This window comes from Pelophylax lessonae (assembly GCF_965119305.1).
Source record: "Pelophylax lessonae genome assembly, chromosome: 1".
In the NCBI taxonomy this organism is placed as follows: Eukaryota; Metazoa; Chordata; class Amphibia; order Anura; family Ranidae; genus Pelophylax; species Pelophylax lessonae.
The window spans coordinates 306831887-306856548 of record NC_138768.1 but is presented as its reverse complement, the minus strand read 5'-3'; the positions used below and the strand labels follow the sequence as shown (position 1 = coordinate 306856548).

The following is a 24662-nucleotide window of genomic DNA, read 5'->3' as shown; positions in this document are numbered from 1 at the left end:
GGTGTGTGCCCCGTCCCACTGCCATACCAATACCATCGGAGTGTCGGTCGGCTCACAGCGATGACGTCATCCTTCGGCTGGACATATTCAATGGAGCTCTTGTGGAGTTCAGTCCCGAAGAGGCGCGCAGAAGCATCCGTGGAGTCCCAAAGCCTGGACTCGGTCCCCTCCAACCTCCTCTCTGCTCCAGCAACAGCAGTAAGGCCCGGAAGGACAAGGACGAACGGGGGGCACAAGCTGTCAGGGAGCTGGTGGAAGGAGCAGCAGAGCACCTTCAGTATCAACAAGGTATTGAGCATCATACACTGAAACAGACCTAACTGCAGATACAGACTGGGATGAGGGGGCAGAGGAGGGACTGTGGTTAGGGACAGGGTTTGAGGTCTCTCTCTCTCTCTCTCTCATCTTCCCACCCTCTCTGTCACCCCCACAATCTTTGTCAGCCCCCCCATCTCTGTCAACATCCTTTCTCTCTCTCTCTCAGCCCATCTCTCTATCCACCACCCTCCATCTGTGCCCCCAGTGTCTCTCTCAGCCTCCCTCTCTGTCATCCACCCTCTCTCTCAGTCCCACCCTCTGTCCACCACCCTCTCTCTAAGCCCCTCTGTCTCTCTCTCTCTAGGCCTCCCCCTCTGTCCACCACTCTTTCTCTGAGCCCCCTGTCTCTCTCTCTCAGCCCCCCTCTGTGTCCGCCACCCTCTCTCTGAGGCCCCTCTCTCTCTCAACCCCCCTTTATGTCCGCCACCCTTTCTCTGAGCCCCCCTGTATTTCTCTCAGCCCCCCCTCTCTTTCTGCCACCCTTTCTCTGAGGCCCCCTGTGTCTCTCTCAGCTCCCCTCTCCATCCACCACCCTCTCTATGAGCCCCCCTCTCTCTCAGCCCCATCCTCTGTCCACCCCTCTCTCTCAACCCCCCTCTCTGTCTGCTACCCTTTCTCTGAGGCCCTCTGTTTCTCCCAGCCCCCCTCTCTGTCTGCCACTCTCTCTCTGAGGCCCCCTGTGTCTCAGCCACCCTCTCCATCCGCCACCCTCTCTCTGAGGCCCCTCTCTCTCAACCCACCTTTCTGTCCACCACCCTTTCTCTGAGCCCCCTGTCTCTCTCTCTCTCAGCCCCCCTCTGTGTCCGCCACCCTCTCTCTGAGGCCCCTCTCTCTCAACCCCCCTTTATGTCCACCACCCTTTCTCTGAGCCCCTTGTATTTCTCTCAGCCCCCCTCTCTTTCTGCCACCCTCTCTCTGAGGCCCCCTGTGTCTCTCTCAGCTCCCCTCTCCATCCACCACCCTCTCTATGAGCCCCCCTCTCAGCCCCATCCTCTGTCCACCCCTCTCTCTCAACCCCCCTCTCTGTCTGCTACCCTCTCTCTGAGGCCCTCTGTCTCTCCCAGCCCCCCTCTCTGTCTGTCAACCTCTCTCTGAGGCCCCCTGTGTCTCAGCCACCCTCTCCATCCACCACCCTCTCTCTGAGGCCCCTCTCTCTCAACCCACCTTTCTGTCCACCACCCTTTCTCTGAGCCCCCTGTCTCTCTCTCTCTCTCAGCCCCCCTCTGTGTCCGCCACCCTCTCTCTGAGGCCCCTCTCTCACAACCCCCCTTTATGTCCACCACCCTTTCTCTGAGCCCCCCTGTATTTCTCTCAGCCCCCCCTCTCTTTCTGCCACCCTTTCTCTGAGGCCCCCTGTGTCTCTCTCAGCTCCCCTCTCCATCCACCACCCTCTCTATGAGCCCCCCTCTCTCTCAGCCCCATCCTCTGTCCACCCCTCTCTCTCAACCCCCCTCTCTGTCTGCTACCCTTTCTCTGAGGCCCTCTGTCTCTCCCAGCCCCCCTCTCTGTCTGCCACTCTCTCTCTGAGGCCCCCTGTGTCTCAGCCACCCTCTCCATCCGCCACCCTCTCTCTGAGGCCCCTCTCTCTCAACCCACCTTTCTGTCCACCACCCTTTCTCTGAGCCCCCTGTCTCTCTCTCTCTCAGCCCCCCTCTGTGTCCGCCACCCTCTCTCTGAGGCCCCTCTCTCTCAACCCCCCTTTATGTCCACCACCCTTTCTCTGAGCCCCCTGTATTTCTCTCAGCCCCCCTCTCTTTCTGCCACCCTCTCTCTGAGGCCCCCTGTGTCTCTCTCAGCTCCCCTCTCCATCCACCACCCTCTCTATGAGCCCCCCTCTCTCTCAGCCCCATCCTCTGTCCACCCCTCTCTCTCAACCCCCCTCTCCGTCTGCTACCCTCTCTCTGAGGCCCTCTGTCTCTCCCAGCCCCCCTCTCTGTCTGTCAACCTCTCTCTGAGGCCCCCTGTGTCTCAGCCACCCTCTCCATCCACCACCCTCTCTCTGAGGCCCCTCTCTCTCAACCCACCTTTCTGTCCACCACCCTTTCTCTGAGCCCCCTGTCTCTCTCTCTCTCTCAGCCCCCCTCTGTGTCCGCCACCCTCTCTCTGAGGCCCCTCTCTCACAACCCCCCTTTATGTCCACCACCCTTTCTCTGAGCCCCCCTGTATTTCTCTCAGCCCCCCTCTCTTTCTGCCACCCTCTCTCTGAGGCCCCCTGTGTCTCTCTCAGCTCCCCTCTCCATCCACCACCCTCTCTATGAGCCCCCCTCTCTCTCAGCCCCATCCTCTGTCCACCCCTCTCTCTCAACCCCCCTCTCTGTCTGCCACCCTCTCTATGAGGCCCCCTGTGTCTCAGCCACCCTCTCCATCCGCCACCCTATCTCTGAGCCCCCTTCTCTCTCAGCCCCACCCTCTGTTCATCACCCTCCCTCTGTGCCCCCTTCTCTCTCATTCCCCCCTTCTCTCTCAGTCCCCCCTTCTCTCTCAGTCCCCCCTTCTCTCTCAGTCCCCCTTCTCTCTCATGCCCTTTATTTAAACACAGTCCCCCCTTCTCTGTCAGTCCCCCCTTCTCTGTCAGTCCCCCCTTCTCTCTGTCCCCCCTTCTCTCTCAGTCCCCCCTTCTCTCTCATGCCCTTTATTTAAACACAGTCCCCCCTTCTCTGTCAGTCCCCCCTTCTCTGTCAGTCCCCCCTTCTCTCTCAGTCCCCCCTTCTCTCTCAGTCCCCCCTTCTCTCTCAGTCCCCCCTTCTCTCTCATGCCCTTTATTTAAACACAGCCCCCCTCTCTGTTAGCCACCCTTCTCTCTCAGCCACTCTCTCTCCAGTAGAGATGTAGTGCTCTTCAGTGTGTAGAGAGGTATCTAGAGGTGTAATCAGGGTAGGGGTATCTAGGGAGATGTAATCAGGGTGGGGTGTGATCAGAGTGGGAGTATCTGGGGGGGGTGATCTGGGAGTTTGCTTATGGGGGGGAGCCCAGCCATTGGAAGTTTAGTTGACCTCAGCTGCAGTGTGGGGAACTGAGGTATGCATAACCCCACCCCCTCATTACACATTGCCATTTGGTGAAAGTTCAGCACAGCTCCATTTTCAATGATATGTGACCTCCTTCACATCGCGCCTCATCACATTACAGCCTTGTTTCCTTCTTATTATAAATATACTGGTTTTCATATACATATACTGTACATGTGAACCTGGTCTACTGCTTTTCTGGGGAAGTGGGGGGGCAAAGGAGGTGGAGTCAGGGGCGGAGCCACAATGGGGCGGCAAAATGAGGTTCGCCTAGGGTGTCAAAAATCCTTGCACCGGCCCTGCATGGAGGCAATCAGCCTGTGGCACTGCTGAGGTGTTATGGAGGCCCAGGATGCTTCGATAGTGGCCTTGAGCTCATCCAGAGTGTTGGGTCTTGCGCCTCTCAACTTTCTCTTCGCAACATCCCACAGATTCTCTATGGGGTTCAGGTCAGGAGAGTTGGCAGGCCAATTGAGCACAGTAATACCATGGTCAGTAAACCATTTACCAGTGATTTTGGCACTGTGAGCAGGTGCCAGGTCGTGCTAAAAAATTTAATCTTCATCTCCATAAAGCTTTTCAGCAGATGGAAGCATGAAGTGCTCCAAAATCTCCTGATAGCTAGCTGCATTGACCCTGCCCTTGATAAAACACAGTGGACCAACACCAGCAGCTGACATGGCACCCCAGACCATCACTGACTGTGGGTACTTGACACTGGACTTCAGGCATTTTGGCATTTCCCTCTCCCCAGTCTTCCTCCAGACTCTGGCACCTTGATTTCCGAATGACATGCAAAATTTGCTTTCATCCGAAAAAAGTAATTTGGACCACTGAGCAACAGTCCAGTGCTGCTTCTCTGTAGCCCAGGTCAGGCGCTTCTGCCGCTGTTTCTGGTTCAAAAGTGGCTTGACCTGGGGAATGCGGCACCTGTAGCCCATTTCCTGCACACGCCTGTACACGGTGGCTCTAGATGTTTCTACTCCAGACTCAGTCCACTGCTTCCGCAGATCCTCCAAGGTCTGGAATCGTTCCTTCTCCACAATCTTCCTCAGGGTCCGGTCACCTCTTCTCGTTGTGCAGCGTTTTCTGCCACACTTTTTCCTTCCCACAGACTTTCCACTGAGGTGCCTTGATACAGCACTCTGGGAACAGCCTATTCGTTCAGAAATTTCTTTCTGTGTCTTACCCTCTTGCTTGAGGGTGTCAATGATGGCCTTCTGGACAGCAGTCAGGTCGGCAGTCTTACCCATGATTGCGGTTTTGAGTAATGAACCAGGCTGGGAGTTTTTAAAAGCCTCAGGAATCTTTTGCAGGTGTTTGGAGTTAATTAGTTGATTCAGATGATTAGGTTTATAGCTCGTTTAGAGAACCTTTTCATGATATGCTAATTTTTTGAGATAGGAATTTTGGTTTTTCATAAGCTGTATGCCAAAATCATCAATATTAAAACAAAAAAAAGGCTTGCACTACTTCAGTTGTGTGTAATGAATCTAAAATATATGAAAGTCTAATGTTTATCAGTACATTACAGAAAATAATGAACTTTATCACAATATGCTAATTTTTTGAGAAGGACCTGTATACCATAGTTTATATATAGTTTATAACTATTGTGCAAACCAATCAATTTACCCTTACGGGGATTTTTTTTTTACCAAAAATATGTAGCAGAATACATATTGGCTTAACCACTTAAGCCCCGGAGGATTTGGCTGCTAAACGACCAGGGGGTATTTTGCGATTCGGCACTGCGTGACTTTAACGGACAATTGCGCGGTCGTGCGACGCTGTAACTAAACGAATTTGGCGTCCTTTTTTTCCCACAAACAGAGCTTTCTTTTGGTGGTATTTGATCACCTGTGCGATTTTTTGATCATGCGCTATAAACAAAAAAAGAGCGTAAATTTTGCAAAAATAGCAATATTTTTCACATTTTTTTTATATGAAATTCCCCCCAAAAAAAATGTAAAAATCAAAATTTTTTAACATTTTCGGCCAATTTGTTTTATGCTACCTATGTTTGGTAAAAAAATCGCAAAAAGCGTATTTTGATTGGTTTACGCAAAAGTTATCGCGTTTACTAACAAAGGGAAAGATTTTTGTCATTTTTGTTGTTTTTTTTTTAACGCGTAATGGCGGCGATCTGCGATTTTGTTTGCGGTACTGCGACATTGCGGCGGACAGATCGGACCCTTGACTGACATTTTTGACACTTTTGGGGTTACCAGTGACATTTCTACAGTAATCAGTGCTATACATATGCACTGTTACTGTAAAAATACACTGGCAGTGAAGGGGTTAACTTTATTTGAGAGGGAGGGGCTGTGTGTGTCCCTAGGGGCGTGCTTTCTACTGTGATTGGCTGTGGCTTCAGCTGTATGCAGAGTGATCAACGGTTCTACATAGTAGAACCGTATGATCATCTCTCATACACAGGGGAGAATGACAGGCAGCTTGTTTAAAGCCGCCTGACTTTCTCCCTCTCCCCCGCCGATCGCAGAGTGGCCGGCGGACATCGGGTCCGCCGGTCACACGCGCGCGGGGGGGGGACCGTGACCACGCGGGAGCGCGCCTCCGGGGGCGCGTGCTCGCTCCCTAGACCCTCACAAGCAAGCGACGTAGACCTACGTCAGTTTGCCTGTGAGGGGCTGACCGCCGACGTAGATAGTCGTGCGGCGGTCGGCAAGTGGTTAAATATATGAAGAAATTAGAATTTTTTAATTTTTTTATTGGATACAATTTATAGCAGAATGTCAAAAATATAGTTTTTGTTTTTAATTGTTGTTTTTTTTGTTTACAGTGGAAAAAAAAAAAAAAGCACAGTGGTGATCAAGTACCACCAAAAGAAATCTCTATTTGAAGGAAAAAAAATTATATAAATTGTATTTGGGTTCAGCATTGCATGACCGTGCAATTGTCAGTTAAAATAACGCTGTGGCATATTGCGAAAACAATGGTCTGGTCATGAAGGGGGGTAAATCTTCCAGAGGTCAAGTGGTTAGGAAGACCTTAGCTGGTTCATCACCATCGTTTTCATTGAAGCACCTCCCTATATATGGCCAATGTGCAATTTTACAGTTGCAAAACTTTTCTTTAGTAAAAGTTCAGTCTATACAAATGCTTTTACTCTAAGAAGACATAAGAGCACTGAACGAACTAGAAATTGTAGCAGGTAATTATTTCACTGAACATCTTTTCTTTCCTTTCCACAGCTTCTTTCTGTCTAAGGGACAGGGACATTTAATCTTCTCTGTGCTGTACTGTTTTTTTCTCTAGCTCAATGTCCTCTCTATAAAGCTGTGACTTTCTCTTGTATCACCAAGAACAGTAGCACAATTATAAAACCGTTCAATGGGTTAGGGTAAAATAAATCGCTTGTCTGTGTAACACATTGCTTTCTGCCTAGTTCACGCTTCCAAATTGCACAATATTTATGCTGGAGGTTCTTGTGATCTGCCTTGAATGATTATTGCAAGCAGATTTCTAAACCCAAACCCTCTATTCTCCGCAGGGAGCTTTGGTCACAGTCCACAATATGGTAGCTGCAAATTAACCTGGGCTTGGTGTTATTTGGTCCATCATATAAAATGTTTGTTCAGTCCATAGACTGTCAAGAAAAACCCATGGGTTTCATTGTTTTTTTTTTTTAGAAATCTGGCTCTGGGGATTGCAATTGCTGACCTCCTTCTAAAGCTGGATACACACTATACAACTTTTGTTGTTAGATTTCCTTTAGATTTACCTTTACTATGTAGTGCAAGGGCCTGCCTGATTGCATACGAATTGAAAGTGTTTATATTTGGCCTCATATTATATGGTTTTGGTAAATCTACAGGAAAAAATCTAAAGACAATTGTATAGTGTGTATGGCCCATTAGACTACTAGTTGCTTGAATGCCTACACCTTTCTTGGCCACGGACCTAGAACAAGCATGCAGATTATAATGAGATTCAATGGGGTTGTTTTACTAAAAAAAAGAAAAGACTGTGTACTTTGCAAGGGAATTTGCCCCAGAGTTTAGTAAATGTTGCCCCAGAGCTTAGTAAATGAGGGAAAGCCTTGCTGAGTTCCATCATCCAATCATGTGCAAGCAAGAATGCTGTTTTTTTTTTTTAACTTTCCTTGCATGTAATTGGGTATTTTTTGGAAAGTGAAGCTTCACCTCATTTACCAAGCTTGGGAGCCTAGGCCCTTACAGATAAGAGTGCACAGTAAATCAACCTCACTGAGACAATTACACATTTACACAATTGTTCCAGATCAATGTCTTATAAAATATTAGGAGACCTTTTCCATTTTTTCAGTACGTTAACACATGCTTTATCTTGTGTTAACATACAGGTGCTTCTCATGAAATTAGAGTATCATCAAAACGTTAATTTATTTCAGTAATTCAATTCAAAAAGTGAAACTCATATATTATATATAGATGCATTACACACAGAGTCATATATTTCAAGCATTTTTTTCTTTTGTTTTTGATGTTAATGTTATATATATATATGATAGCTTCAGCCATAACCCCGGTAAACCACTTCAAAGCTGCAATGTATGTGTATATATAGATATATATATATATCTATATATACACATTGTGGTCTTGAAGTGGTTATGTGACCCAGTGGGAGCAAGACTCGGCATCTGAGAAAGACTTGGCAGACTGAAGCAAATGCTCGTTTAACACTGCCACCTTAGAGGCTGCGTATAAAGTCCTCTAACAGTGGTATTGGGCTCCTGCCCCGAATCTCCCATGCCAATCCAACTTCCAGTGACCACTTTTTTTTAGGGATGTGGCCATTGTGGAGTTGTTTAGCATACCTGGTGGACATGTGCCCGATTGGTAGGCTTTTGGTCTCGGGTGTTCGGCTTACTGCATACCCTGTTCCATCTGAACATTTGAAAGGATGATAAATTTGCATTATTGCATTGCCCTATCCTGGGCTTATTTGCTTGTCAAGAAAAATTGGCATCCTACCTGTTTATATCAGCTAAGAGGATGATTTCCCAGGCCTGGAAGAAACCCACAGTCCCTTTGCAGGGACTGAGAGACTGTATGACGGCTATGATGCTCAATGAAAAAATGTCCAGTATTCTTAAAGACTCCCATGCGATGTTCCTAAAGATTTTTGAACCATGTTGGCGTATGCCTTCCCGACTGGTGCCCTCAATGATCCTGAGCCCCTGCCCTCTTCCCCCTTTTGGCCATTCCTTCTCTCCTCTTTCCTTTGATCTTCCTTTCTTGATGGGACTGTGCTCTCTTCCATTTCTTATATGTCCAGAACATACTTCACCGTTGTCTGCAATGTCATATGTCCAAGTTTGTACCGCCAGCTAAGGAGATCTTCCCTGGACTTTTCCTTTTTTGTATTTGTGTCTATTACAAATTGTGGAGGTTGTTCCTCCTTTTTCCTTAGCACCGTTTAAGGCTACACTCATGTTGCATGTTCTATTAGGTGATTTTTCCTGTTTCTCAGTTTTAAATTAATAAAAATTATTGAACCAGAAAGCTGACATGTGCAATCCCCATGATAAAAGCCTGCAAAGACCAAGACGCCCTGCAAAGAATTGTGCCATCACATATGCATGCTACTTCTCAGATGGCATAGGCTGCACTGTGCTGTCTGGTTCCAACTTCCACTGCTGCTCTCCATATGGAAGATAGAATTACAATACTTATATCATGAATAATGAATATTACAATAACTATGTACACATAATTAACTAAACACACAATATATTACAATGCTGGTTACACCCCGCCTTACATAGGTTATATTACAGAAAAAATAACTTGAACTTTTCATCAAGGGGCTTTTGGCTTGTTTAAATTGTACCAATATGACATCAGGTTTGAGACGCTTCTGAGGTCATTCAGAATTCAAGTGCAATTGACAGTAGTTGACCTCCTTCTGGTATGTTTTTCATCTGCTTCAAATGAGTTTTGTATTTCCATAGATATGTATAGGAATCCAAACCCATGTGAAGGGTACAAAAGCCCATCGACACAGGCCTTTGGATAGGAAAAGTCTATATATTCTACTCTACCTGGTAATTAATGTAAACTAGTTGCTGAAAGCTTACAAAACTATTTGGTACAAGCCTTAGCAACGCTGACATAACTATACATATAGCAGGCTATAGTTTATAAAACGTATAACTTCTAAAACGTATGCAAAGCCAATGCTGGAGTGCCAAACAATTGGGCCCCAGTTTCCATATTAAAAGGCTTTCCTGGTAAAACAATTAAACAAGGCATCTAATAGGTTACAATGAGCTGCAGCTCCAGTTTCATTGGCTCCATCTTTCACAAATCAGGCCCATAGAGACAAGTAATTGCTTGCACTAGTTATATTATATCAGGTAAAATTACAATTTACTACATCCCAAAAATTGATTTTCATACCAGAAATCAGAAAGACGCCAGTTACCTGAGAAGGTGGCTCCATCCCTAGGGGGCATTTTACGAACTGTGGTAGTGATCCGTGGACTGTCTTGCACCTCAGATAGGGATCCAGGGCCTGTAAAACATACATTTTTTTTAAGACAGGCTAACCACCATTTTATTATCAAACTTGTATTGGTATAAATGTATTTTAAAAAGTTATTTAAGCTGAACTCGGGGATTGCCAAATATTGTCTAAATGCAAAAGGCATGTATTCTTACATGAATCCTGTTGTGCTTTGTGTATTTCTTCCAGATATGTGTAGTTATCCGGTGTAAAGCTTTACCACTGTGCAGGAGTATCCTGTAATAAAGACTGGTCACTGCTATTATTCTCCTTGTGCTGGGTGACTGGTCTTGTCTCCGCCCCTCCTGTGGTTTTCTGCAAGCAGCCTGTAGTGGGTGGGCCTGCATGGTCCCTCCCATAGCTTTTCTCTCTGTACAGGCTATGTTTGGCACAGAGATGGTGTCACTGCTACATTTACAAGATAATATCTTGGTTTGTCAAGGATGTGATGTATACAAAGTGTATTTATATTGTTTGTGGCTATTGAGGAATAGGGATGATCGAACGGTTCGGGTTGACCATCGGTTCGACCCAAACATTGGGTGTTCGAAATTCGGCCGAATTCCAAACTTTTTGCAGTAAAAGTTCGGAATTCGGCCACCAGAACCCCCAAAATGCAATGGGACAGGAACTGGACTTTAAAAACCCATGATTGGCCCAGAAACATCAGTAAAATGTGATTGGAGTGACTACGGGGTCCAGAGCCCAATCAGGAGTGAATACGCCCCCCATACGCCCCCCAGTATATAACATAGCCCCGCCAAAACTCTAGCACTGTAATACAGAGGCTGTGGAAGAGAGTGGAAGCATTTGTGTTTCTCCTGCTGCTTGTAAAGCTCCAGTGTCATTTTGCAATTATTAGTGTGAGGAAAGGGATATGCAGTGTAGTTAGGGTACTATATACCACTATAGTTAGATTCAAAAATCTAGTTTTTGTAGGGATAGCTTTAAGTGCCAGGGTGACCGTAGTGTAGTTTAGGGTGACCTGACTCTGACATGTCGGGGGGACCGTAGTGTAGTTTAGGGGACATGACTCTGCCATGTCAGGGTGACCGTAGTGTAGTTTAGGGTGAACTGACTCTGCCATGTCAGGGTGACTGTAGTGTAGTTAAGGGTGAACTGACTCTGCCATGTCAGGGTGACCGTAGTGTAGTTAAGGGTGAACGGACTCTGCCATGTCAGGGTAACCGTAGTGTAGTTAAGGGTGAACTGACTCTGCCATGTCAGGGTGACCGTAGTGTAGTTTAGGTTGAACTGACTCTGCCATGTCAGGGTGACCGAACTATGCCATGTCAGGGTGACCGTAGTGTAGTTTAGGGTGACCGAACTCTGCCATGTCAGGGTGACCGTAGTGTAGTTTAGGGTGAACTGACTCTGCCATATCAGGGTGACCGTAGTGTAGTTTAGGGTGAACTGACTCTGCCATGTCAGGGTGACCCCACTATGCAGATTCTGGGTTAGGGGTATACATATATACATATATATATCAAAAACTACAATTTTTAAGAACTTTTTTTTTTGCCTGATTCATAGTCCCTGGGGCATGACCCAGAACCCTAGGCACTTTTTAGGGGCATTTATTGGGTTTTAGGGCTTCAAAATGGTGTTTTTTGATTCCAGAAGTTCGGGTCCCATTGATTTCAATGGGGTTCTGGAATCCAAACCGAACTTTTGGGAAATGCGGGTGTTCTGGTCGAACGAACTTTTCAAAAGTTCGATCATCCCTATTGAGGAATATATTTACAGTAAATGAAAGTTTTAGTGTGTCGGGAGTTCAGCTTTAATGCTGCTCACTTGTCTCAAAAGGCACACAATCACACACATGCCAGTTTATTATGGTTGGTCATGTTTCAGGCCACTAGAAGGTATCCAAGCTTGTGTTACTATACGTTCACCAGCCACATTATTAGGTACACCTGTTCAATTGCTTGGTAACACAAATTGCTAATAAGCCAATCACATGGCTGCAACTCAATGCATTTAGGCATCTAGATGTGGTGAAGACAACTTGCTGAAGTTCAAACTGAGCATCAGAATAGGGAAGAAATGGGGTTTAAGTGACTTTGAACATGACATGGTTGTTGGTGCCAGATGGGCTTGTCTGAGTATTTCAAAAACTGCTGACATACTTGGATTTTCATGCACAACCAACTCTAGGGTTTACAGAGAATGGTCCGAAAAAAGAGAACATTTCCAGGGAGCGGTTGTTGGGTGGATGAAAATTCCTTGTTGATGTCAAGAGGTCAGAGGAGAAGAAGCCATGTTGATGTCAGAGGTCAGAGGAGAATGGGCAGACTGGTTCAAGATAAAAGAAAGACAGAAGTACCTCATATAACCACTCATTACAACCAAGGTATGCAGAATACTATCTCTGAACGCACAACACATCAAACTTTAAAGCAGATGGGCTACAGCAGCAGAAGACCACACTGAGTGCCACTCCTTTCAGCTAAGAACAGGAAACTGGGGCTACAATTGGCACAGGCTCACCAAAATTGGACAATAGAAGGTTGGAAAAAGGTTGCCTGGTCTGATGAGTTTCGATTTCAGCTGCGACATTCAGATGGTAGGGTCAGAATTCAGCGTAAACAACATGAAAGCTTGGATCTATTCTGCGTTGTATCAATGGTTCAGGCTGGTGGTGTAATGATGTGGGGGATATTTTCTTGGCACACTTTGTGCCCCTTAGTACCAATTGAGCATTGTTTAAACACAATGGCCTACCTGAGTATTGTTGCTGACTATGTCCATCCCTTTATGACTACAGTGTACCCATCTTCTGATGGCTCCTTGCAGCAGGATAATGCACCATGTCACAAAGATCAAATCATCTCAAACTGGTTTCTTGAACATGACAATGAGTTCACTGTACTCCAATGGCCTCTTAAGTCACCAAATCTCAATCCAATAGAGCATCGATGCTATCATGTCAATGTTGCACTGCCCCCTAGAGGACTGCTGAGAATTACACTTTCTGGATTCCCCTGGGTTACTCTTAGCAACTGACAGCAGATAAACAGCAATGAAAGTTCTTGGCTCAGTCAACAATCAGTCCAGAGGATGTTGTTTTTGTGGTTTTATTGAGAACTTGGATAGGAGAAGGGATGAGTGGTATACTCCAACTATTAACTATTCACAGTCTTAAGGACAGCCAACTGTAAAATGCGGCAAGGCCGCTGCTTCACCTTGCCACTAGGTGAAGATACTTTACTCTCACTGCCTGTGTGCTGACACCCGTCCGCTGACTCTTGCCTCTGGAGTGGTCCCCTTTCTGGCAGACCCCTGGGCAAGTTCCTCTGTACTCATGGACACTTTTTTTCCAGAGTCACTGTTGCCTCCAAACTCCACCAGTCAGCCTTCACTGGACCTTTGGGTTCAGCCACACTTTCTGGTACACCAGGCCGACTGCCTGTGACCATCTTTCACAGCCTTGGAAGAAGAGACAGCCATGACCCTCCTTCTGGGACTTGGCTTCCCGCCAAAAGACCCCCTTCCTCATGTGCTCTTGGCTTTTATACCCTATCCAAGGATGCACCTCTCTCTCTGTGCCAACCCACTGGGACAGTTACAAAGGCCTGTGCGTCATTGGCCAGGTTTCCCCCACTGTCCAACGAACCTCCTCATTGGATACAGTGGGGACACTCCCTCAGCCCACACGAATCGCACAGTGAGCACACTAAGCAGGCCTAACTACTGATCAGGCTCCCCTGATAAGCAGACAGAGCAAACTATATTTTACCTGCCTAGCACCTATCTAGGAGGGTGCTACATCAATATGGACCAAAATCTCTGAGGATTGTTTCCAACACCTTGTTGAATCTATGCCAAAAAGAATTAAGGCAGTTCTGAAGGCAAAAGGGGATCCAACCCCGTACCAGCACCTAAAAAAGTGGCAGATGAGTGTATATGATGCTTTGAAGATGGTAGGACATCTTAAAGTTTGTTGATGTAAAAAGTGTACCATTATTACACTATAGCTGCTAAAGGAATATGATCTCAGATTTGTGACACACAAGGAAAGAAAGGAAGTGTTTGAACAATTAGACTATGTCCCATCTCTTCAGCTGTGCTTTCACGATGGATAGTTTTATTCCCAATCCACACGTATTCTTGTGATCTGACTGCGTATACGTGTACTTCTAGAAATGTAGACATATTAAGCTGGGAATATGCACTTGGCACACAGAAAGAAAAGCAATGAATAAGCTCTAGCAAGTGTTGGCGTAGTTTTAGATGGGTGATCTGATCTGATCACTTCTGTTAGAAAAGGGCTGTGTGTCACCCCCCTACTGAGCTACAACAGCTCAGCAGTAGAAATGAATGGAGATTGCTCTCTGCCAAGCTTGCATGACAAGGGGAAGACCGATCCCCATTCATATCTGTGCTAAGCTGATGCGGCTCTGGCGGGAGACACAAAGCAACTATCTATCAGATAAATGCTCCACATTTCAGCACCTGTCTGACATTCTCCTTAGGGTCTATTCATACTTTTAACATTGTCCACAAAAGATATTTGCCATGTATGACCAGCATTACTTTAAATAAAAAGATGAGAATCTGGAGGATAAAGGCAGACTTAAAATGCAAATTTGTCTCACCATCCTATATATAGCCCATCAGTTTTTCACACGGTCTCCTTCTGTACAGAGCTCTTTTCACAAGCTACATCATCTGGTTGTTATACAAATCACTGACTATAAATAAATTGTATCTAAACGTTAAATATGAAAACCGTGTTACTGTGTGCAACAATTTCCCCATAGATTACTCCAGCACCCAGATGTGTATTTGAATGCCGAGGAATGATTTATAATACAAGTCAAATGCCCCACAGTTAAATTTGGTCTATTTCTAATAGAGGGATTACGTAGCTGGCAGCCATGACAGATTGAATAGCAGGTGACTATCCAGACCTCCCACCTTTCTAAAATGATGAAGAGGGACACCTTGTAGAACACAGTATGTAGGCAAAGGGCACATCCCTGCTATGGCCCCAGTTTCACGGACCACATAGACCTAATATATACCGAAAATGATTGGCTAAACCACACAAGTGCTATTTGACTCTTATATTGGCTTTTTAAAATATAAAATGCAGTGAAATACAGTAGAGGTTGGATAAAAAGATTAGTCCAGCATTACACTTTTGGTAATAAAATAAAAATAAAATGTACATATCAGATCAAAAAAGAAGGACAACTAAGACAGTATGAGGGACAGAGGGATTTGGTCTCAAAAGAGGGACAGTCCCTTCAAAAGAGTGACAGTTGGTAACCTTCAATATCACATTTGCAGTAAGCTATAAAACCTACTTTTATCCTGCTCATAGAACGTTCAGAACTCCTCATAGTGCTTGATAACTGTGTTTCTGGGTTGGTATTAAAGTGATACTAAACCTAAAATAGTTTTTTTTTACCTAAAAAAGTGATACTAAAGTCTTGTTTTTTTTTGTTAAAAATAACAAACATGTTATACTTTCCTGCTCTGTGTAATGGTTTTGCACAGAGTAGCCCTGATCCTCCTTTTCTCAGGTCCCTCTTTGACTCCCCTGGCCCCTCCCTCCTATTGAGTGCCCCCACAGTAAGCAGCCTGCTATGGGCGCACCCAAGCCGCTCATTCAGACACTGAGCCAAGGCCCGGCCACGCCCTCTTTCTCTCCTTATTGGCGCACTGACTTTGATTGACAGCAGCAGGAGCCAATGGCGCTGTGCTGCTGTTTCAGCCAATGAGGAGGGAGCACCCCGAGCAGTCGAGACACTCCTACAACATCGCTGGATAGAGATGGGCTCAGGTAAGTATTAGGGGGCTGAGGGGGGCTGCTGCACACAGAAGGCATTTTATTTTAATGCATAGAATGCATTAAGATAAAAAACCTTTTGCCTTTACAACTCCTTTAAGCCCCAGTCACACCAGTGTGGCTTTGAAATTGTGCTACTTCAGCGTGATTTCCAAGCCGCACATCAGTGCGATTTGCACTGCCAATTTCATTTCGGCTTGTGACTTAATTGAACAGAAGTCTAGGCAAGTTGCAATGAAATTGGTAAGTAGTGCAGGAACCTTTTTCATGCGACTCATGTCGCAGCAATATGAACAGTTCCATTGCTGGCAATGGGATACAACCTTCTGACTTTACAACCACTTTAACCAGTTCTGGACAGGAAGGTTTTCCCCCTTAATAACCAGGCCATTTCTTGCAGTTCAGCACTGCATTATTTTAACTGACAATTGTGTGGTCATGCGACGCTGTACCCAAATAAAATTTATGTCCTTTTTTTCCCACAAATAGAGCTTTCTTTTGGCGGTATTTGATCACCTGTGCGATTTTTATGTTTTGCACTATAAACAAAAAAAATAGCGACAATTCTGAAAAAAAAAAAAAAACAATATTTTTTTACTTTCTACTATATAACATTCTTAATAAAATATGTAAAAATCAAATTTTTTCATCATTTTAGGCCAATTTGTATTCTCCTACATATTTTTGGTAAAAAAAAATCCCAATAAGTGTACAGCCGATCATATGGATAAAGAGCCATGTCATTGGCTCTTTACCAAGATCGGGGTCGCGCCGTGTCCTAGGAACATGGCGCAGCCGCGATCACTGCGCTGTGCACCCCTGCGGTTGCGTGAGAGTGGCCGTTCTGGGCAGATGTCATATGACATCCTCCCAGAAGGAGAGCCGCACCGCTCCGCCGTCATTTGACGGTGAGCAGGCGGCAAGTGGTTAAAGGAATAAAACATGGGAGAATGTGCATTTATTACAGAGATGTACTGAATATGTTTATGGTATTTTTCCCTGACATTCGCATTGATACATGACAAAGGATTCCCAAAGCACTAAGGGTTAGCTAAAGATACAGTATAGCACAATTGTGGGAGGGAAAGGGGTTAGGCAAATTACTCACTCTCTCATTTAGCCACTGAGCTCTGTTATTATTGCTGTTTAGGAGAAACTGAAAAGGACCCTAATGCTCCACCTACTTATGATTTGCGTATAATGTCAGCAGCCTACATTTTTGAATCTTTGAATCATTCTGGTGTTTTATTTGCAGATGGTTTTTCCATCATATACCAAGTTTATTTTGTCAGGGTTTGCAACAAGTTTACTTTGACCGCAGTGTACACTGCAGGAAGGTCCTCATTGCTCCCTGTCCCTCCAAGACCCTATCTCTCCTGTTTCTTCCCATTCAAGTTGTCATCGGGTACCAGACTTAGACATACCCACCCTAACACCTCCGGCCACCTGAAACTAAGTGTATTGACCCATATTGAACCTTTCTATAAGATGTCTTTGAGACCCACCCCTCCTTGATAAGTGAATTTTTACCCTGTACCCAGGTTCTCTTGCTTCTGTAACTCTCACTGTATAATGACTGGTCTCCGCATGAATGGAATAAATTATGCCATTAATAAAGACTGAAATGAAAAATGTGCCTTATGTTGTTTTTTAACCCTGTACACCCTGTTTTGTGTTAAATAAATAAAAAAAAAATGTTGGAATTCTACTTTGAAACTTCCGGACGTTTGCAGCTGTTAATATATAATAAGAAGATATACAGAATAGAACATATAAAGGTTTAAAGAACTGAAGTTTATCTAAAAATTATTTTTTTAAGATGTGCGAATGGAGGTGTCCCTGTTCATGGTTTTCCTGCTTTATATTTATATATGATTATAAATAATAATTGTAGCACACTTTCTGTTTAAGGGTGACAGTGCTCACTCACCGTTGTCACCCTAGGCTGCTCTCCTGATTTTGCCTACAAACACCTCTCCCTCTCCTGATTTCATTACATGGGGGTGTTCTGTAGTTCACAAAACATACAGTAGCTCAGAAACCTGACAACATTGTTTAAGATTTCATTTGAGCCCACGGAAGTCACAAGGACACATGATTTTTTTTCGCGGACATAGGCATACTTAAATTTGTCTGTATATTTAACAAAGAACTGTAGGAATCCAATGATGTGTTTGTGCTTCATTTGACAACAGTAAAGGCTCCGTTCACATGTAGGCGTTTTGGGGCGTTTTTGGGGAGTTTTTCTGCTCTAGGATCAGCTCTCAAAATGCCCAACAAGACAAATCCTATTCATTTCAATGGCCCCTGTTCACATCTGAGCGTTTTGACGCTGTGAGCAAAACGCCAATGCTCAAAAAAGTACATGAGCTTCTTTTTGGGCAGATTACAGGCGTTTTCCATTGGTCTCTATTCAATTTAAAAACGCCTGCACAAAAATCGCGGTAAAAATCGCGGTAAAAATCACGGTAAAATCGCGGTAAAAAACGCTACACTCAGGCGTGAGGCTGCATTCACATGTCAGCGTATGGATCGCGGTGCGCCTGTGCGTTGCCCGTGATTTGCAATAGCACCCCAAACGCTGAGCGATGTTGCCGCGATTTCCGCCTGCCGAATCGCGGTAACATCGCGCAAAAAAAAAATCGCGGGACGCATTACGCCCAAAAAAGTGCAAGAGCTTCTTTGGAGCATATTGCGTCCTGTGATTTTTTTTGTGCGATGTTACCGCGATTCGGCAGGCGGAAATCACGGCGACATCGCTCAGCGTTTGGGGTGCTATTGCAAATCACGGGCAACGCACAGGCGTCCCGCGATTTGCAATAGTCTCCGGATCGCGGGCGGAATCGCTGCGATTCTGCCCGTGATCCATACGCTGACATGTGAATGCAGCCTTAATGTAGCCTAAGAAAAGGAAAGTGTGGTCTTTTTAAATATTTTGTACTTTTTTTTTTTTTTTTAGATAAAATAGAAAAGATCACCTGGTTGTAAATTATCTTACTAATATGTATATTACTTAAAAAAAGAAAACTCGTTTCTGTGTAAAATATGTGCAACATGCAAACATTATATACAGTATGTATACTGTATGTATTCTGTGAACCATCTGACTCTTAACAAAGGTCTACCTCAGCCTTTTTCAACCAGGGTGCCATGGGGGTGCCTTCTGGGTTCTTCAGAGGTGCCTTGACAAAATGCCTAAAATTTGCTCCAAATTGTCCAAAAACTGGACAAGTGGGTGGATGAAGTCTGCCATTTTTGTTAAACAAAGCTACAAGCTTTTATTGTACAGCACCAGAACCTTGGGCATTGTGAGGGCCAGATGCCAGTGTCTAAGAACCAATAACATCATAGGTTGATAAGGTGGGCATCAGGTGCCTGAGGACACTCTAGTTTGCCTCTCCTCTGCTCCTCTTTTTCAGAACTCTGGTCAAGTTAACTAAGCGAGGGAGAGAAACAGAGAGAAGAGAAACCCTAAATACTAAATACTAGTCGGTAGTAGTACTAGCGTGCAAAGATGTATTTGCTTTTTAAAAATAAATCACCTATGACAGTGATGGCGAACCTTGGCACCCCAGATGTTTTGAAACTACATTTCCCATGATGCTCATGCACTCTGTGGTGTAGTTGAGCATCATGGGAAATGTAGTTCCAAAACATCTGGGGTGCCAAGGTTCGCCATCACTGACCTATGATATTGGATGTCCGACGTGCGTGCTGCAAATTAAGAATATTCGTTTCGTTTTAAAAATGTTAAAATGGGGTGCCTTTTTAAATATGTGCATAATTTTTAAGGGTGCCTTGACTGAAAAAAGGTTGAGAAACCCTGGTCTACCTATAGGCCCTGCCTCAGTAGTTAGTTAAGTGCTAAGAGTAAAGCTGGCCACACATGTATTGAAATTCAGTCAGTTCAGCAGGGATCAGCCGAATTTTGATCTATGTATGGCCATCGTGGTTGAACAGAAGCCAATCTGTCAGATTGGGTCAGTTTTTTTGCTCAACCTGCTCTTTGAATGACAAAACAAACCCATGTATGGTCTGGTCTGCTTTATCGCACTAAACTACTGACAGCTCTTTCTAGTGGTTAATCTACAAATCTCTATATTTAGTACATTAGCAAAAATACGGTCATGTAAGCTTATAACAATGTGAAAGTCATTAAACCCTTCAGTAATGACCAAGATTAGGTGTTTAATAAAAATATACTACACTTTGCCTATAAAATACCAGTTATGATTTAATTAGTAATTTTAACCATTTAGGTTTCCTGGCTCAATTTGTTCAGGTCTGGGTATTCCTAAAAATAAAAGATCATAAATGGATCAAACCCCAAAGACAAGTGACGCCTACTAAGAAATCAACTCAGAGAATGGGAAGCATCCTTCTTAGTGCATACCAATTCCAATCCTGCCTGTGTTGTAAGCTGACCCTTGTGTTACTGGGAGACAGGTACAAATCTTTACCTAATCCAACAGAAACATACAAAATCCTGTATAATCTTGTGCTATATGGCATAATCCTCCACAGAGATTTAACTGAGCTCTATATGCACATATGGGCCCCACTCGTCTTCTTTAATCACCAATATGAAATGACAGCACTCTGTGCATGTTGGCCACATGTTTTGTGTGAGAGGTCTACTTTAATTCATGATAGAAAGGATAAAAAACGCTATTTATCAGGTTTCACTAGGAAGAGTACATGAGCTCAATACATTGTATCCCATTTTTCACCTGTACATAAAACTAACAAATCTATAACCAACAGCTAAATGCTTATGATGGAATGAAGTATGCCAGTGTGACAGTGAGTATAGGGAATCACGTTAAGGAGAGACTTAAAAAGGCAAATCAAACAGAGAACCAGTAAGAAAACAAGTCTTTACCTAAGACATCGTAAAGCACAGCACTGCTTTATTTAAGGGCCCATTCACACTTATGCATGCGTTTTCATGAACGCATCAACAGGTCAACAAATGTATCTGCCTCAGTTGTTTCCAGCCCACTGTATGGCAATGCATTTGTTCTGGGGTGCTGAGTTTTTGTGTTTGTGAAAAGCAGTGCCACTTAGCATGAATGGCAATGCAGTGCTCATAATCTGCATGTTACTGTGCTGTGCAGTGATAGATTGATAGATAATACACATGCAAAAGCGTTAAGAGGCACCACATAATCTATATTCTTGTTTTAAGCTGGCAACCAATCCCTACTTGGCATTGCCCATTGCAGTGTTGTGAGACAAGTAGCATGCACTGTAAAACAAGTATAGAGATAAGGAATTCTGACTTTATTCAAGTTTAATTGCCTGTATGCTTATTCCAGGTCTTTGACTTAAAACTCCCCACCACCAGGCAAGTAACAGAACAAGGTGAGCAGTGGAAGGTCCACATATCACTTTCATGAAGGGTGTACTATTGCATGGCACAAACAAACACATCTTCATTTATTATACTTTATTATTCCAGTGTTAACGTGCCTATAGGTATTAATGGCTATGTTCACCCTTACAGAATAAATGCACATATTTTTTGCAGAAAAAAAATTGCATTTATTTATTTTTTCCTGCAGGAGGCTGGAAATGATTGCATTTGGGTCGCCACTTTTCCTTCAAGCCAAATCCAAACACTTTAGAGGCCCACAGCAATTTTTTGTTTTTTTAATATACACTATAGGGTTGTAACAGACCTGGGACACCTTTGGGCTCTCCAAATAGAATACTAATGCGGCACACATAATACCCCCTAACCCTCCTGTCAGGCCCTGTTTTCCAAGCCACATTCCTGTCTGAATAATGTGTCCAGTTTCCGGTGGACTAAAACCTGGACACATCATTTAAAGCCCAGACTGTCCAGATGAATCCCAGACAGGTGGCAACCCTACATTGCATCCACTATCAGTACATCATGGGTACAATGTGGGCTCCTGCAAACATGTTCTCCAGATTTCAGCCTATACCTATGTATGGGATTTCTATTTGAAGGCGGGAGGACATGTTAGTGGACTACAAGAGCACTGATCAGCGCTCCCGCAGCCCATTGGCATACAGTACTTCAATCTGTGAATGAATGATGTGGCTGTGTGGGTGGCGCCACGCTGTACAGCGGGTGCGGGGAGAAGAACCCCCTCCTACTGTCACAGGGAGAGGGAGATCAGAGTGAGAGGGGGCAGGAGCTGGAACATGTTACATGTTTCACCCTAAATACGGGTGGAACATGTAACATGTTCCAAAGCTGAACTTATCCTTTAAAGAGAGATGAGTTGTACCTGGATAAGCACTCACTGACCGCTCTTTTACATGGCAATTTCTGCACTGTAAACATAACACACAATAGGCTCAATTCACAAAGCTAACACACCAGGATAATGGTCTGTGTCGACAAACTATAAGCTTGTGCCAGTCTGACATCAGTTTGAGTTAGGCCTCTTTCACACGGGCGTTCCGTATGTCCGTATATCACCCCATCCATTTGCGGGTGATATACGGACATAATGCATGTCAATGGGATTGGGGATGTCAGCGGATGACCATCCGCTGACATCCGATTTGCGTATTTTCAGTTCTGTTCCGTTTTTTTGAACGGAACAGAACCCTATTTTTCTTCCGTTAAAAAAACGGAAAGGACGCAAAATCGGATGTCAGCGGTGTCATCCGCAGACATCCGCAATCCCATAGACATACATTATCCGCAAAACGGATGGGATGATATGCGGACATACGGACCGGATGACACAAGTGTCATCCGTGTCCGTAAAAAAAAAAAAGTGCCGGAGCGGATCGCAATACGGTCCGCTCCGTGTGAAAGAGGCCTTACATGTGGGATCATTCAAATTTTATTGACAGGTTTGTTTGACCTGCAGTTGACCTCCTTCATTTGACCTTCAAGCAGGTTTTGTATTCCCAAAGATTAGTATAAAAATGCAAAAACAGCTGAAAGCAAAAAAAACCACAAGTGTAAGTATCCTTATTTTCAGCTGAGTTCAATCAAATTTGAAAATTACAGTCACCTGGCTAAAAATAGAGTGCCTTAGGCTAGTCTGAAAGGTTAAAAGTTCACCTTTTCCAGAACATAGCCTTTGCAGTTAAGGGGTCCCAGTAGTTATTGAAAGACTGTACAGCTTTGTAAAATGTTCAATAATATTATTGTTACTCCTATAGGCCATTGGGTCCCCTCAAAAGCCTGGCCTGAAAGCTCCTCCTAGTTAATAACTCCCACATCCCGGCTTGTTGCTAGAATGCAAAAACCACTGGGAGCAAGCATCCACTGGGGCCCCTTGACTGCATAGGCTATTTTCTGGAAACTAGGAATATAGCCTTTAAAGCTTTATGAATGGGAACTAATATATGCTGCTAATATATATGAGGCTATATATGAGACTTATAGTATTCAAAAATTTCCCTTCAGAAAAATGCTATTACTGTATACTGTTGGGCCATCAGGCTGGAATCACCAGTCTGAACAGAAAATCTTAAGATCATTCTACAAAACAAACCAAAAATGTAAAACAATGAAAGAAGGAGGATTAATTGGCCACCAATAATAGTGAGATATTTTTTTAAAGGGGTGGGTGTAACTTATAAAGTGCCAACAATGATTGTGGGTTGTATTTTTTTTTTTTAACAATTTTTTTTTGGGGGGGGGGGGTGTAATAACAATGATTTTTAGGTAAAAGAATAAAAGGTAAACATAAAATGTAGCCTTTTTTTTCTTTTCATAGTGAAAAATTGAATAACATCAAAAGAAATCTTTATCTGTCTCAAAAAATGATTTCAAATGTATTTGAGTACAGTGTTGCATGGCTAAGTAATTGTCAGCGAAACTATCATAGCGCTGAAAACTGCAAAAATGCCTTGTGATGAAGGCCTGCTGTATATACAAGCTAGTATTCAAGTGTTAATTCTCACACTAAACAGTTGATCTACCCAAAATGTAAATATTGCTTAGACTGAAACTTCGAATTACAAAAGCCACCAGCTTCATATATCTGGCAGGGCCTCCGGTAGCAAGAAATCTATAGTTGAGATGTCTTACCTTCCTACCTAGAAGCTACAGATGACGTCACCCACGGCTATCTTCGGGTTTGCGATGTACATATTAAGGGCTCAATACTTGCACTTGGTATAAGTGCCGGACTTGTAAGTTATTTACTTATATTTTAATAAAGGAAAGTTTAGCAGAGAGCACTATATTTCTCTATCTGTTTTTACATACCGACAATATCATGAAGGAACCATTACTCCAGACTTATATCGGCCATACGAAGAACCTTAGACCCTTATAGGGGAATGCTTGTTTTGACCACCCTGTTGATTCAGTCATACCTATGAGGTGAGCGGCCATTAATGACTGTGGTGGAGGTGATTCACAGACTCTGAGGCTCCATTCTTGAAATTGCAGTAAAATCACAGTAAAACATGGTAAAATACCCTGCGGAAAGCACAGCAAAAAGCACTACAGAAATGCTCAAAAGCAACATGCATAGATTTGAATCGAGCCTGACACCTGCATGCTTGTTTGTCCACACCATCTGGGGTCTTCCATTTGTAATATATGAACTTTTTAATATATGAACTTTTTAATATATGAACTTTATTCTCTGGTTGATGATTTGATATTGGTACATTTGTGCTGCACTATTTAATTTGAATGTCTGTCTACCTGCCATGGCATTATGAGTGGGTCTAACTCTCCTCAACCTATGACCTTGGCACAGATCTTCTGGTCCTTGAAATTCATGACAGAAGCCAACAGGTTGGCACTCTTGCCTTGCAGCTTTGGGACTTGGATTTAAAACAAGTCCAGTGAAAAAAACAGCCTGCATGGGTTTTCTTCCACATCAGAAGTTTAACTTTCTTCCCTAATGTCTACTTGTGTCATTGGTAGATATATTAAAGTGTGAGCTCCTTTGAGGGAAGGGGACTGCTATGAATGGTTCTATGTTAACTGCTGTGTAATATGTTGGCACTCTATAAATACAGTAAATAAATAAGGGGGTGATTGCAGAACGCAGCCCACCCAAAATTGAGTTATC

At 44.0% G+C, this 24662-nt stretch overlaps 1 protein-coding gene across 6 annotated transcripts in view; it reads right to left on the bottom strand.

Moving 5' to 3' along the window:
* The window catches only part of EMID1 (EMI domain containing 1), a 163887-nt gene that overhangs the window by 82449 nt on the left and 56776 nt on the right, over positions 1–24662 (bottom strand). For 5 of the 6 annotated variants that reach the window (XM_082265843.1, XM_082265839.1, XM_082265841.1 and 2 more), the window contains exon 4: positions 9759–9848. The exons of the other annotated variant lie outside the window; for it this stretch is intronic. In XM_082265843.1, coding sequence (XP_082121969.1) covers positions 9759–9848 — 90 coding nt within the window. The remainder of the gene's footprint in view (positions 1–9758; positions 9849–24662) is intronic. 6 annotated transcript variants of the gene reach the window in all.